The following is a 17,228-nucleotide window of genomic DNA, read 5'->3' as shown; positions in this document are numbered from 1 at the left end:
TTTGAATTGTGTACTTACGTAAAAACGTTAATTGTGATATTGTTCGACTCCCAAACAAGTAATAAATTTTACGAAATTAAATATATTTTTTTAATTATTAAATTACTACATCATCCTGGTCACGTTGTAAAAAGGATCATACCCGGCAGATTGTTTTTATCTAATATATACACACATATCATAAACCCTCTATGCACCTCTATGATGCCTTCACTGTTTTGTAACAGCAAATTTTTTATCTGTGAAAATGTTATTATTGCTAAATATATAGTTGGTCAGGCAAATCTTGTCAGTAAATAGGAACAAAAAAACTATACTTATCCTTTTCTTTTGGGTGCTAGTACTAGTGTAAGACAAAGATAGTATGATTCTCTCAGTCTATATGTTTGAAATGAGACAGTCCCTTGACAAACTATAGTTGGTCAAACCAAATTGGCAGTAAATAAGAACCAAAAAACTATACCTACTCATCCTTTTCTATTGGGTGCTAGTACTAGTGTAAGACAAAGATAGTATGATTCTCTCTGTCTATGTTTGAAATGAGACAGTCCTTTGACAAACTATAATAACATCGATTTCGATAATATTATTTCGTTCAAATTTGGAACATCTGAAAAACAAAGAAATTTGATTTGACCTCTATTCTGATATCAGTCGAGATGACGTTTTATTCGAAATGAAATATTTTGACAAATCTCGCTTTTTTTTTAATGGCATCGCGCTCCTGGCGTATTCAGCCATACGAGTAAAACGGGGAAACGGAATTAAGGGATTACAATAAGGGATAACGGGTAATTCGTAATTTTGGAATAGGATCAGGAAAAGGTAAATTATAGTAAGTTAAAGTTTAATGTTATAACGTGAGATAAATAAATACAATGATTTAAATATATATGGAGAAGAATCATTAATATACAGGAGTGTTGTAATTGTAATCTATGTGGGAAACGGAACTTTCAAATCTGACAGCTGTCTTAATAATATAGAACGGTCATATAGGTTACATGCAAAGAATATATAGCGAGGTTTGGACTAGCAAGAACTTGCATGCAATTTAATTTACATTGCTGACTACCTACTAAGAAACTGCATTCAAAATGTTTATCAGATACCGCAATGTAATGAAAATTGTATGCAAGTTCTTGCTAGTCTAAACCTCGCTTAAGATTAAGATCAGCGGGATCAGCTCCACAGAATTGGCCACGCGATTTAGTCGTTTCAGGTGTTCCGGTGTACAAACGTGGCCCAATCTCATTCGAATTAACATACTAGTAGCAGGTTTTGGCAAAGAGATTTTAGCAAACCAGGGTTTGACAGGAATTGATGTTTGAATGCTCCAATAATGTAACGCAACGGCACCCGCACCAGATGTCCATAATTTCGTCCATTCCTTTCGTAGGTATAATTTAGGCAGTGCCAACAGGTCTTCAGCAACATTCTTAAACGGAAACATGTCCCCACAACTAATGACATCTCGAGCTAAGTCATCCACCCTCGCATTACCCTTAATCCCTCTTGTGTCCAGGATCCAGTATAAAACTATAAAGAGTAGGTAATTTGATTGTGACGTCACATGCTAGTGTTTCATATAAATTCCATAGTAGCAAAATCGTTTTGACAGTTCGAAAAAAGAAACTGATTTGACTTAGTAGTCAAATGCCCCATTGTATATCGTTACCCTGCATACCATAGAAGAATGATTTTAGTATAAAATAGCTAGTGATATGCCCAGGGATTTGACTAGCAATATTTTAATCTGAAATATACTTTTCACCTCAGCAGTTCGAACAAGCCTACTTTCGTCACTCCCTGGATTGAGGAAAGTGCGACTTTCCTCACTCTAGGGAGTGAAACAATGTAGCTTTTTAATTTAGTGAAGGCCATGAACTTCATTCTTTTTTACATTTTTTTATGGTATGGTACGGTACGGTACGGTACGGTACGGTCCGGTCCGGTCCGGTCCGGTCCGGTCCGGTTCCGTCCCGTCCCGTCCCGTATCGTATCGTATCGTATCGTAATCGTACATATTATAATACTTTTTTTTCTTTTTATTCTGTGTAATTCGAAATACATTTTAACCTTTAATATGTTCTCACTACTGAGGTGAAAAATTATGTGTGCAACACGAGAGCAAAGTTATTTTACATCTCGTGTTTTTGAGTCCCTCGCTACGCTCAAGATTCTACTATAGAGATTAGTGATTCAATTATAGAGTCTTTCGCTTTCTCGGGACTCAAAATAAACACTCGCAAGAAAAACCAACTTTCCTCTCTTGTTGCACAAATAACTATTCAGTTACCTACTAAGGTAAAACGTTAAAATCCGCACATTCGCCAAGTCTTCCGTCGCAAGTTTCTCGCGGCGCGCCGTATCTTTTGTTCCTTTCTAATTTCCTGGCTTTACGCCCCCTCTTAACACATTCGCTGCGTTACGGGAAGCATTTGGCCGTATTTGACTTTCCGCCGGTGCGGCAGCTAGCTTGTCTTCCCGTTTGAGTAAGAAAAAAAAAGACTATACTCCCGATGTTCTTAATTCAAGTATATACCAATTCAAAAGAAAAAAATACGGGAAGTATTTTTCCGTAACGCACACGTAATTGTTTGTCTTTGGCGCGGCACGGGTACTATTCACCCCGTACCGCACCTAAAGGGTACATAGCGCTCAGATTGGTGTGCTGCGCATTGTTCACGTTTCCGCGTCGATACGACATTTCAAGACTATGTCATATATATTGAAAATTACCTACTCTAAAAGTCTGACCCTTGTTTATAATTATATGAAGATGAATAATATTTGTTTTGATTACGTACAGACACGATGACTAAAATAAATATTTTGTCGATTATAAAAATCATTATCGCTTCTTTAGCATCCCATGATATCCCATCATTAGTGTTATAAATAGACCTGTACCAATAACTTCTGAGGTTATAAGAATATTAATGTTGCTTATTTTTTATATATAGTTTCCAGACCATATACTAAACCTAAAAATAATATTTTGTGTCATCCTAGGTATTTGCTTAGGTAGAAATTTAGGTATTTCTTTTTTCAATCAGCATTCTGTAAAAAAAATATTAGAGACGAAATTCTTTGTTTCCCTGTAAAGGCAAAGTGGCTTCCGACGTACACACGCATTTTGTGTCATTTTCATCCACGGGTATAATGGCATTTAATAAATACCTAATATTGATCCTAAAACGCCTAAAAAAATATTAGAGTCGGTAAGTGAAGTGTTGTACTTTACAGAACATTGTTATATGTTATTCAAACAAATCTGTGTCAAATTCATCCACCGCTTTTATTTAAAAAAAAATTTTTTCTAATTAACACCCTGTATCTGCCACAAAAAAAAATTCATATTATTAAGTTTACGTCTACAATATTATAATACCACATTGAGACATCATTCATAATTTGGGTCATTTTGATCCACGGTTTTTTTACTATCTGGCAAAATAAAACTCAATTGAGCAAGAAGGGCGTGCGCGGGGAAGGGTACCTACGCGGGTGGGGTGCTTATTATACTTGCCGCAATATCAGCTGGCGACTGAGATCTTAATACTATCTCCTTTACCCTTGTTAAGACCAACCAAGAGATGGCATTATGAGCTGTCTCGCCACTTAGTTTTGCGATACAGTGTATTTATTTCATTCGGAGGCATAATTACATTGTCTTATCAATCTTACCGTAGTAGGTATATAAATATAATTAAAAATAAACTGTAGGCTGCACTCCTCATACTGACCAACATTTGTGACGTTCCTAATCAAAAGGTACCACTTTCTCTGACAGGTTATTTGTATAAAGATATAATCAAATTTCGTCTTTATGGTAAACGACAAAGTGGTACCTACCTTTTGATTGAGAATGTCACATCAGCGACTTAAAAATTACTTTTGTTTCGATTTTTAGTAGACTTTTTAAGTTTATTTTTAGACGCAATTTATTGTGATTTTTGTTATGTTTAAGCGTGGCAAGCAACATTAATTACATTGATGATGATGTTCATTAAATACAATATTTTTTCATACTATACTGAACTGTCACCCTATACATGAGAATGAACAGCGCCCTCTTGACAATGATCATATATTACTGGTCAGGCTTTAATATGTGTCATAATTTAGTAAAGTCCCCTTTGTGGATTCTAAGTTTCCGAGTTACAGCAGTTTAGTGAAAGCGTTTTTTTTTTAATATAAATTAAGGGTTGAATAAAGAGGAAAGAAAATTTGATTATTTTTGCGCTACGACGCACGGTTTAGGAGATACAGCCCTAAAAAGTTTTTTTTATTGTTTTTTTCTTTTTTTCTTTTTTACATTGTGTTTTTTGTATATTACTTTGGGGTTTCATAAAGGGGAACGAAAATTTAATTATTTTTGCGCTACGACGCATGGTTTAGGAGATCAAGCCCTATAAAGAAAAACTCTTTTTTTTTTGCGGTTTTTTTTTGTATAAATTAATGGTTACATAAAGGGGACCGAAAAGTTGATTATTTTTGCGCTACGACGCACGGTTTAGGAGATACAGCCCTATATAGATTTTTTTCTTTTTCTTTTTTACGTTTTTAAATCTTAATTAAGGGCTTCTTAAGGGGAACGAAAATTTGATTATTTTTCGCTACCATGCACGGTTTAGGAGATACATCCCTAAAGTTTTTTTTGTTGTTTTTTTTTTCTTTTTTTTGTCATTGCGTTTTTTGTTATTACTTTGGGGTTTCATATAAGGGAACGAAAATTTTATTATTTTTGCGCTACGACCCACGGTTTAGGAGATACAGCCCTAAAATGTTTTTTTTCTCTTTTTCTTTTTTGCGTTTTTAAATCTTAATTAGGGGCTTCTTAAAGGGGAACGGATATTGATTATTTTTGCGCTACGATGCACGGTTTAGGAGATACAGCCCTATAAAGTTTTTTTGTTATTAATTTTTTCTTTCTTTTTCTTGTGTTTTTGTATATTATTTTGGGGCTTCATAAAGGGGAACGAAAATTTTATTATTTTTGCGCTACGACGCATGGTTTAGGAGATACAGCCCTATAAAGATTTTTTTTTTTAATTTTGCGTTTTTTTAAATATAAATTATGGGTTGCATAAAGGGGAACGAAAATTTTATTGTTTTTGCGGTACCACGCACGGTTTAGGAGATACAGCTCTATAAAGTTTTTTTTCCTGGTTTTTTTTTGTTTTTTTTTTTTAAGTATTAATTACGGGTTTCTTAAAGGGGTTTTTTAAATTATTTTTGCGCTATGACGCATGGTTTAAGAGATACAGCCCTATAATGATTTTTTTTTTAAATTTTGCGTTTTTTTTTTAAATATAAATTATGGGTTGCATAAAGGGGAACGAAAATTTTATTATTTTTGCGCCACCACGCACGGTTTAGGAGATATTATATCTATATATATAGCTATAATAGCTCTATAAAGTTTTTTTTCCTGGTTTTTTTTTAAGTTTTAATTAAGGGTTTCTTAAAGGGGAACGAAAATTTGATTATTTTTGTGCTACGATGCACGGTTTAGGAGATGCAGCCCTATAAAGATTTTTTTTGTTGTTTTTTTTTCATTGTGTTTTTTGTATATTATTTTGGGGTTCCGTAAAGAGGAACGAAAATTTTGTTCTTTTTGCGCTACCACGCACGGTTTAGGAGATACAGCCCTATAAAGATTTTTTTTATTGTTTTTTTTTCTTTTTTTCTTTTTTACATTGTGTTTTTTGTATATTACTTTGGGGTTTCATAAAGGGGAACGAAAATTTTATTATTTTTGCGCTACGACACATGGTTTAGGAGATACAGCCCTATAAAGATTTTTTTTTTAAATTTTGCGTTTTTTTAAATATAAATTATGGGTTGCATATAGGGGAACGAAAATTTTATTGTTTTTGCGGTACCACGCACGGTTTAGGAGATACAGCTCTATAAAGTTTTTTTTCCTGGTTTTTTTTGTTTTTTTTTTTAAGTATTAATTACGGGTTTCTTAAAGGGGTTTTTTAAATTATTTTTGCGCTACGACGCATGGTTTAAGAGATACAGCCCTATAATGATTTTTTTTATTTTATTTTGCGTTTTTTTTTAAATATAAATTATGGGTTGCATAAAGGGGAACGAAAATTTTATTATTTTTGCGCTACGACGCATGGTTTAGGAGATACAGCCCTATAAAGATTTTTTTTTTTTTAATTTTGCGTTTTTTTTTTTAATATAAATTATGGGTTGCATAAAGAGGAACGAAAATTTTATTGTTTTTGCGGTACCACGCACGGTTTAGGAGATACAGCTCTATAAAGCTTTTTTTCCTGGTTTTTTTTGTTTTTTTTTTTAAGTATTAATTATGGGTTTCTTAAAGGGGTTTTTTTAAATTATTTTTGCGCTACGACGCATGGTTTAAGAGATATTATATCTATATATATAGCTATAATAGCTCTATAAAGTTTTTTTTCCTGGTTTTTTTTTTAAGTTTTAATTAAGGGTTTCTTAAAGGGGAACGAAAAATTGATTATTTTTGCGCTACGATGCACGATTTAGGAGATTCAGCCCTATAAAGATTTTTTTTTGTTTTTTTTTTTCATTGTGTTTTTTGTATATTAGTTTGGGGTTCCAAAAAGGGGAACGAAAATTTGATTATTTTTGCGCTACGACGGTTTAGGAGATACAGCCCTATAAAGTTTTTTTTGTTTTTTTTTTCATTGTGTTTTTTGTATATTACTTTGGGGTTCCGTAAAGGGGAACGAAAATTTTATTATTTTTGCGCTACGACGCACGGTTTAGGAGATACAGCCCTAAAATATTTTTTTTTCCTCTTTTTCTTTTTTGCGTTTTTCAATCTTAATTAGGGGTTTCTTAAAGGGATTTTTTTAATTATTTTTGCGCTACGATGCACGGTGTAGGAGATACAGCCCTATAAAGTTTTTTTGTTATTTTTTTTCTTTTTTTTTCATTGTGTTTTTAGTATATTACTTTGGGGCTTCATAAAGGGGAACGAAATTTTTATTATTTTTGCGCCACCACGCACGGTTTAGGAGATATTATATCTATATATATAGCTATAATAGCTCTATAAGTTTTTTTCCTGGTTTTTTTTAAAGTTTTAATTAAGGGTTTCTTAAGGGGAACGAAAATTTGATTATTTTTGTGCTACGATGCACGGTTTAGGAGATGCAGCCCTATAAAGATTTTTTTCTCTTTTTTTTCTTTTTTGCGTTTTTGAATCTTAATTAGGGGCTTCTTAAAGGGGAGCGAAAATTTGATTATTTTTGCGCTACGATGCACGATATAGGAGATAAAAAGATTTTGTTTCTTTTTTTTTTCATTGTATTTTTCATGTATTACTTTTGGGTTACATAAAGGGGAACGAAAATTTTATTATTTTTGCGCTACGTCGCATGGTTTAGGAGATACAGTCCTATATATTTTTTTACAATGCATGTGCTCGAAAAGTGCGTTTCCTACGGAGCCATATCGTGCGGAAAGTACTGCTTTTCCGCACTAGTGCTTTTTGTTTTCATTTTTTTTTTTACAGTACATATGGTGCTACTTTCTCGCACTAGTGCGGAAAAGAGCACTTACCGTGCATATGTCGAAAGTTTAAAGGGCCATATGTACTGTAAAACGTACGATACACGTGCGAATAGGTAATTCGCAACTCGTGTCGATTTAAAACACTCCTTTTAATAATTAAACTTATTTGCTATGACATGTTTTTTTATTTACTCGCACAATGCATAGTAAAACATTGTATGATACACGTGCGTAAAGATGATTTCCGCACTTGTTGCATAAATAGCATTTTTTTTTATCAAAGAATGAAAGAAAGTCACGGTATTAATAACCAAATTTTACTTTAGTGGTACCTTTTCCCTATCACTGTCACAAATGTATGTGGCGTTCACGTAAACGCGATATTTTTAAGATTTCCCTGCGCAATGTTGCCAGCTCGCTCGCAAATCAAACATGTACTTACAGTTCTTTTGCATAATGGTGACATTGTACAATATCTATGAGTTTTAAATAGGTAAAAGATAATTCGACGCATTCTTTGCTTGCTTGTTGCTTGTTGTTGTGTTGTTTGCGTAACTTCTTTGAATAAGTTGCGTTAATTTGGCGCACAGGCGAAGTAAACATGCGTTGCGTACGGCAAGGTCACGCCGCGGCCCCACCCTGCACGGCCTCCGTTGCCCATTCAGACCGCCCGCTAGCTTCGTTTGAACGCAAATAATATTTTTGTAATATTTGTTTATGCAGTGGATGCAAGTGACACAAATTCATACATCTTATTTATCCCGCATTTCAAATTAATAAGATGTAAACTCTAATATCTTTAATATTCTTTTGTAACGGTGACAGCCTGTTACAACAAAATCATCAAATATCTTATGAAGCTATGCCTTAATAAGACACAAAATCATTTAATGGACCTATTTAAACGATTAAATTCGACCTAAGTAATTTTTTTTAACTCTAATTTTTTTTTGTGTCATTTAGAATATTATGACATAGTATCAGATTGCAGTGGACGTAATTGACACAAACTATGCTTTCACACTAAAAACACTATCCTAAATGCAACACAGTTACATGTTTTCTCTCGAATATTTTTTTCTCCAAGATATTTCAAAATAAAAAATAATTACCACAAAATAACAAATTACTAGAAAAGCAAATTATATATATGACACAAAACAAAATGTAAGATTTACATCTTAACAAAGTATTCATAAGCGAAAACAGAATTGACTTTAATATTTTTATAACCTAGGGGTCAAAATATAGCCAGCGGTACAGGTCTAAAACGGCCTGTGCGGCAAGAGAAGTATTTTCCCGTAAAATTAAGGGTTTTGAAAAATGCTTTGAATTTTATACAGATCCGCGGGCGACGGCAGCTGTATATACACAGGGATCTATTGATCAGAATGATTTTTATTTCAAATCGATTACATTCCAGGTCTGTAGGGACCTTTAAAGTCAGGACATGGTACGGGAAAATGTAGGTCGTGCCGCAAATCTGGCTTTTTCATTACGGGAAGTATATGACTCGTAAAGCACTGGCAGTAAGTTTGGGTTTTGCGCTGCCGCACCGAATGTGTTAATCAAAACAAAAGGCACAGATAGACCTAAGTATGAACTTCTCGTTTTATCAGGAGACCCGTCCACCTAAAGCTTAACGCGTCAACAACGTTATTGGAAAATTTTTGAGGTCAAGATGAATCATTTTCGATGGTATTTAAGCCACGGTGGAAATTAAAATTGCATAGTTCCAAACAAGATTAGACACTGTCAATACCTCATAAAAATGGTCAAGTTTTTGGTGAGTTCACGTTGTTTATTTACTTAATGAAAACTTTACCGACATTATTAGATACAAATAAACCATACTTATATAAACTAAACTATACACCGTGTTTTTATTGAATTCCGTTAACTTCGGGGTATGGTTAAGTACGATTAAGAAAACTAAATGGCATAGTTAATTTAAAAAAAAATATATTTTTTTTTTTTGTTTTTTTTTTTATAAAAAGTAATTAAATGTTGCATATAGCGTTGTTGTAACATGGGCATTACATTTCACTCAACCAAACAATTGAATCGTCCGAGATAGTACTTAAGTTTAGTAGCAAATGTATGAACTCATACTAAACACTAATCAATATGTAATCAAGCCCTAAGGCAAGTGTACACGCTCGTAGGGGCCTATTAAAAAATATATTGATTATCTCCGAAATGGAGTTAATTAGAATACCGGTGTCTTTAAGAAAGTTACTTGATTTAAGCTCAGGTATGCACCCTTGAAATTAACGGAAATAAAAAAAAACACGGTGTATAAATACTTAACTAAACTAGGCAAATTAAACTTATAATCCTGCCAAATCCTACGCCGAGTGAGACGACGACGCTACGGAGCCATGCTGTTACGTCGTCGCCCAAATCTAATGTTTAATTAGTACAACATTTTTATTTGTATTGTTTTTCTATTTTTCCTTGTATTTTTTATTTTGTAGTTTCACAGTGCCGTGGTTTTACTGTAATGCTGTGTTACTTATTTGATCAATAAAATAAATAAATAATTAACTTAATTCAAAATCGTATAAAACTAATGAATTTAATTCCAAAATTGGCCCCTGTGGCATAGTGGCAAGGATGCTTGAAGAATTTCCCCGCTGAATAGCTTTGCTAATTAATTTACGTAATTGTTTGTTTTTGTAAATATTTTTTAAAAATAATTCATCATTAAAACAAGTTTTATGAATATGTTATAAACGTTTGTTTTACCAACGCAATTAAAATAGATTATAAAATATAATAATATGTAGTTAAGGTGATTTAAATTAATAAAATTTATATTTAATTGTGGCCCCGGACCACCGTAAATTGTAGATTTCAACATTAAAATTTACAAACTTGATTTTAATAATATTTTTTATTATAGGTTTAGTTAAATAGTTAATCGTATTTTAGTCAAATTGATTGAGTTTATAGTTTTTAGGTGGTAATCAATTCAAACGTGTCTAAATAATTAAATAGTTTTCTTAGTTCTACTTTACTTTCAAATTTAGGTAAAAACATAATTAACATAGTAAACATGATAAACCGTTACTAATTCTAATATTGTCTTCGGTTACCGCGATAGTTACTCATGAACTGACTGACTGACTGACTGGTGACTGTCACCCGTTGACCACGAACGCTGTAAAGAGTTCGAAACGTCGGGATGTATTATAAATTCAATATACGCGATATAATCCGTTTTCATAGTTTTATTTCGTTACTAATTCTGTTGAAGTTCCTATTATCGGCTCAAGCCCTCGTTATTCAAGCCCCTCTCAAACTAAAATTCTGGATGCGCCAATGGTTCTCATGCTATTGAAATGTCGTACATTGAAACAAAAACATTGATAAATAGGTACACATTATTGGCACACCTCAGTAAAATGCCGAGTCCATATTTTGGGCTAACATGGGCTAATCTGAGGGACGCATTTATGCGTTTAAGGGACCAAGTTATATTGCTATCTCATTCCACCGCATAGCTGCGTCCCTTAGATTGGCCTACGTTGGTCCAATATGTGGACTCGGCAAAAGATACAGCTTAAAGAAAAACAATTGAAACATCTATTATGTTGGAATAATATTTAAATATAAATTACGTAAGCGAGCAACTCACGAACGCGAAGCGAAGCGGCGCGGCGCGGCGCGGCGCGGCGCGGCGGGCCCACGGCGTTCGCATTCGCAACGAGATCACCCACGTAGGACACTTCTATAGGTATCAAAGGATTGATTCACCGCGCGCCGCATCGCTTCGCTTTGCGTTCGCATGTTGTTCGCGTACGTAGTACGCTGCGTTACATTTATTTATCATTTCTGCACAGATAATTATGGCGACGTTAGTGGCTGCGGCTCTAGCTTACCCTGGTGAGTGACTTAAATACTTTCTTATAGGTAACCTAATTAATAATAATACATTCTACTCAGTGACTAAAATACATACTCAGTGACTAATAGTTATTTGTTATACAAGGGTGCAAAGTTGTATTTTACCCGCGAGTGTGGAATTGAAACACGAGAAGTAAAATACATTTGCACCCGTGTGTAACACATAACTTTTCCCCTCTCTATAGCGAGGAAAGTGCAACGTCCACAGGCATTAGATCATCTTCATCAACTGGAATCACTCATTTTTTTACGATATTATAACAAAAAACTCTGGAAATTCTGTACTTTTACGCGAGAAGTTTTTAAGTAAAATTTTTGTTGACAATGTTGACATTTCTGACGTATGAAATGTCAATGATGCGTTTTGAAATTGCATCGACTTAACTTGTGCGTTCAGAATTAATTATTAAAAAACAAACGTTTATTATGGAATTTTAAGGTTTTTATGACTTAAAATCATTAAATAAAGCTAAATCTGGTATTTTTTATTAGATTCTCAAACCATTTATTTAATTATAATTAATATCGAACGAAACATTCTTATGAGCGTTTTACGTTTCAAGCTACTTAAACACGCTCCATCCAAGGTCAAATTACTTTCCCCACTAGTGGATAAAATGCGTTTTCCCCAGCTTGTTTTATAGGATAAAAGACGGCTTTCCGAGCTAGTGAGGGGAAAAATAAATATATATAATATACATCTACCTATGTGGGCTATGTGCTAGGTATTTATTCAAAGACTTGGACAATCTTGATTTAAGCCACACACTAACAGCGTGAGCGGGCATGCGCAGGCGTAAGCGTGACCAAGTAGTGAGAATGCTCGGCGGCGGGTCCTACCTAGGTGTACGATCGAAATATATTTAATCTGCTTTCATTTGATTCCCCACACGTGTATGTGAAATACATAGTTTTAACATTACAAGTATTACAACGAGGTGGGAGCCATTTTGATGATGACATCATTCCGCTGAAGTAGATGACCGGCGCGCTGTCTCCTGGCAGTTTCGGAGACCCAATACCAAGCCCAACAACATACTGAGTCGGTAGCGATTTCCGGCTCTGAACTATGTTCCCACTAGGAAGTACTGCCACTACTGTCAAGGAATTGATCTAGTAGAAGTTAACCCTGGTTGATAATGGTGTTTTAACACTGTCGCTTGCCAAGTCGGTGCAGAATCAGCTAGCTAAGAAAGTAAGAACCCCTAGATAACCATAGTAACTGCCAATTTATCATCATTCTCGTATGTTTTTACAGGTGGCGGTCACGACTACGATGGCCACGATAGTTACGGCCACAAAGGCGGCTACGGAAGCGACGGCGACGATAGTCACGGCCACGAAGACGGCCACGGAGGTCCTGAAGGGAGCCACGGAAGCCACGGAGACGATAGTCACGGCCACGAAGACGGCCACGGAGGTCCTGAAGACGGAAGCCACGGCGACGATAGTCACGGCCACGAAGACGGCCACGGAGGTCCTGAAGGGAGCCACGGAAGCCACGGCGACGATAGTCACGGCCACGAAGACGGCCACGGAGGTCTTGAAGGTAGCCACGGAAGCCACAGCAATTTTGGTGGCCAAGGCCAACACACCCATAAAGACGATAGCGGATATGGACATGATCATTAAATTTTCTTGTTTGTGGAATTGTGTATGTTTGTTTAAAAATAGTGATATCGATCGACTTTTACTTCTGTACCAGCAATTAAATGTAGGATTTTAAAAGACTTTTTTTTTAATCCCTCGGATCTATTCCGATGCCTCAACAACTAAAAGAATAACGTTAATATTTCTCTTGTCACTATGCCTGTCATTTTCGCACTTACCTACTTGTTAGAACGTGACAGGCATGGTGACAGTGACAGGCGATAAAAATGTTACCGTGCTAAGCCCGCAGTGTCGTAAAACTTCTTAGTCATGCTATGACCAAGCAGGAGTGAGAGAGATAGTGATATGACCATGATAGTTATTGTAAATCAAAATTCTGGAGGCGAGATATCTCGAGAAATTTGTCCTTCGTCGAGACGGGAAATAAACTCAATGCCTCGAGAACTCGAGAAATAAATCTCTCGTGATAGGTATGTACGTATGTACAAAAACACACGTCTAACACGTGATGTGTCTATAGTGTATTTCATGAGGTAGTTAAATAAGTAAATGTAAACAATGTTTTTTTGCACATTTTCAGGTACTTACTTAAAACATTTATATATATTACAAGTTTTAGACCTATTCTAAACGTTGACAAGTTCGAATAAACATTTTTTTTTATTTTTATTTTTAGGTTTTGCTAGATCAGACATGAAGCTTATATAATTATAGTATTTATTTATTTAAACTTTATATTTTAAGTTTATTGCACGATATAAAATTGGATTAATGGCATAAGGCATTCTCTACCAGTTAACCAAACAGAAGCTTTTATGTAGGTAATAGTTATTTGTTATACAAGGGTGCAAAGTTGTATTTTACCCGCGAGTGTAGAATTGAAACACGAGCAAGCGAAAGGATTCTATAGGTGAACCACGAGCGAAGCGAGTGGTTCTAAAATAGAATCCAGAGCGTAGCGAGTGTTTACACACACGAGAAGTAAAATACATTTGCGCCCGTGTATAACACAAAACTTTTCACCTCACTATAGCGAGGAAAATGCAACATCCACAGGCGTTAGATTATCTTCATCACTGGAATCACTCATTTCTTTACGATATTATAACAGAAAACTCTGGAAGTTATGTATTTTTACGCGAGTCGGTGAGAAAAGTTATTTAGTAAAAAATTTGTTGACAATGTTGACATTTCTGACGTATGAAATGTCAACGATGCGTTTTGAAATTGCATCGACTCAACTTGTGCGTTCAGAATTATATTTAACATCATTATAAAAAAACAAACGTTTCTTATGGAATTTTAAGGTTTATGACTTAAAATCATTAAGCTAAATTTGGTATTTTTCATTAGATTCTCAAACCATTTATTTAATGATAATTAATATCGAACGAATCATTATCATAAACGATTTACGTTTTGTTATCTGTCAAGCTACTTAAACACGCTCCATCCAAGGTCAAATTACTTTCCCCACTAGTGGATAAAACGCGTTTTTCCCCGCTTGTATTGAAGGATAAAAGACAACTTTCCGAGCTAGTGAGGGGAAAAATATTATGTTGCGTTGTTGCTTAGGACTAGTTCAGTGATTACCATAACGTGCCATAACTAACAAAGTGTGGAAGTCGTGATCTAGCGATGATCTTCGGGTAAGCATTAGCACCCATAAAATTCCTCGTATAACTATTTTATTTTCCATCTTACAGAATTCGTAGTAACACAATAATAAATAATAAGTACGTAATTTGGAAACGAATAACTCTAGTTGCAGTAATTGAGCTAACAGCATTTTAATAATTAATTACATGTGTGGAATATCATTTTTTACATACAAGATATATATACAGTGGTATAGTCAGCTGCAGAAAAAAGGTACCCCCCCCCCCTTTTTTTTTTGACGGAGTGGGAATGCACTTACGCACGGTGTGTGTGTGTGTGTGTGTGTGTGTGACTCGCCGCTCCTTGTCCCTCTCTTGGCGAAAACGTACCCCCCCCTGCATAGAAGTTTGTATGCAAAGTGAATAGTATTGTTGACTGTACTACTAAATTAAATTCAAATATAACGGTTAGGCAAAAATGTTACGCACATTCATTGACGAGAAAATATTGCTCAGACAAGTAATCTCTACTACTTACTAGGCATTTAAATTCTACTAGAGTTGTGCGGAAGAGAAGAGTCGTGGAATGTATTGGTTCCCGTTCCCACATTTCACGGCTCTTTCCGCACAGACTAATAGAATGGTCAATGCCACTAGATTCCCAATTTCGATTGCTCGTATTTCAAAAGTTGCCCGTTTTCCGTTTTCGAGTGACGTAATCGAGCGCTCGAGATTCAAAAATCGGCCCCCTGGCATACTTACTTTACTCTTTGGGCACAGGACAGGCAAGCAAAAATAGCCAAGAACATAGTACACATTCACTGCCAGCGACCCGCTAATCTGTTTGAAGACTGAAGGCGCTTTTCGATACAAAGCGAAAAAAACGTGTCATCGGCTCGTAGTGCGTAGCGCGCGCTGGCAGCGAGTGCGCTAACAAAACCTAAAAGCATGTCTCTATGACGCCGGTAGTTAACAGCCTATCACAAGAGGTTCATGTCACATAACCCCGACCACCACCAATTACAGGGTTTCGTAGTCAGCCAAAAAACCTTAACTTAATACTTATATAATTTCGAATCTGTTTGTAACACGCAACACGCCTACTATGCAGTTTAGTTTATTTAAAAATAAATAGTTATTTGTTATACAACGGTGCAAAGTTGTATTTTACCCGCGAGTGTGGAATTGAGACACGAGTAAGCGAAATGATTCTATAGTTGAACCACGAGCGAAGCGAGTGGTTCTAAAATAGAATCCTGAGCGTAGCGAGTGTTGCCACACACGAGAAGTAAAATATATTTGCACCCGTGTGTAACACCAAACTTTTCCCCTCACTATAGCGACGAAAGTGCAACATCCACAGGCGTTTAGATCATCTTCATCGCTGGAATCACTAATTTTTTTACGATAATACGATATTATAACAGAAAACTCTGGAAGTTGTGTATTTTTACGTGTCGGAGTCGGTGAGAAAACTTTTGTAGACAATGTTGACATTTCTGACGATGCGTTTGAAATTGCATTGACTCAACTTGTGCGTTTAGAATTACATTCAACATCATTTAAAAAAACAATGTTTCTTATGGAATTTAAGGTTTTTGACTTAAAATCATTAAATAAAGCTAAATTTGGTATTTTTTATCAAATTCTCAAACCATTTATTTAATAATAATTAATATCGAACGAACCATTATTATGAGCGTTTTACGTTTTGTTATATGTCAAAAGCTACTTAAATTGAAATTGAAATATTTATTGCAGACCGTGGTCCAGTGTGTTAGTATAGGTATAATTAATATTTACATGTAGGTAACATAGGTAATTAAATTATGGTTAGTTATTACATAGGACACAAAACAAAACAAAACAATTACAAAAATTAAACACACAACATAAAATTACATCCTAGACTGGGTAGGCGCTCTAACATGAAGCTCCATCCAGTGCTTCTGAAAAGGACAGTCTAGCCTATTGCTCACTACGGTCAGGATGCCATTGGTACTGCCACGAACACGCTGCGCCAGGGATGCGACTCGCTTACGTATAATCGCGTGAAACCCATCTGTACGCGTTTCTGCAAACATACCCGAGGCACTGCAGTGTCGCGGCAGCCCCATTAACATCCTGAACCCATTATTATATTGAACTCTTATAGTGTTCAACGTTCTCTGCGTATACTTCACCCACAGGCTGCACTACTTAAACACGCTCCATCCAAGGTCAAATTACTTTCCCCACTAGTGGATAAAATGCGTTTTTCCCCGCTGGTTTTAAAGGATCAAAGACGGCTTTCCGAGCTAGTGAGGGGAAAATAATGTTTCCTTTAAGTAAAATGAGCTAACTTAAGGTTTTAAGGTACTTTCCCTCCAGCGGGCTTAGCACGGTAGCATTTTTATCGCCTGTCACCATGCCTGTCACGTTCTTACAAGTATGTAAGTGCGAAAGTGTCAGAGGATAAAAATGCAACCATGCTGACACCGCTGGGCCCATGAATTTTTTCCACACTGTAGAGTAATAACGAGCATGTATCTTACATAATAATATGAATATGCATCTAAACACGTCAACTAACAAGATTACTGGATGTCATTA

General features: G+C 35.3%; 1 protein-coding gene across 1 annotated transcript; it reads left to right on the top strand.

The window, feature by feature from the left end:
• Nucleotides 1-9,207: 9,207 nt before the first annotated feature.
• On the top strand, nucleotides 9,208-13,126 carry LOC134749550 (uncharacterized). The gene is made up of 3 exons (XM_063684536.1): nucleotides 9,208-9,304; nucleotides 11,364-11,406; nucleotides 12,686-13,126. Exons 1-3 carry the CDS (start codon nucleotides 9,290-9,292, stop codon nucleotides 13,057-13,059), a joined length of 432 nt encoding a protein of 143 aa, XP_063540606.1. The 5' UTR covers nucleotides 9,208-9,289; the 3' UTR covers nucleotides 13,060-13,126.
• The last annotated feature ends 4,102 nt before the right edge of the window (nucleotides 13,127-17,228 follow it).

Source organism: Cydia strobilella, chromosome 18 (assembly GCF_947568885.1).
Source record: "Cydia strobilella chromosome 18, ilCydStro3.1, whole genome shotgun sequence".
NCBI lineage: Eukaryota > Metazoa > Arthropoda > Insecta > Lepidoptera > Tortricidae > Cydia > Cydia strobilella.
Note: the sequence above shows the minus strand (reverse complement) of the source record. Positions and strands in the feature narration are given on the sequence as shown.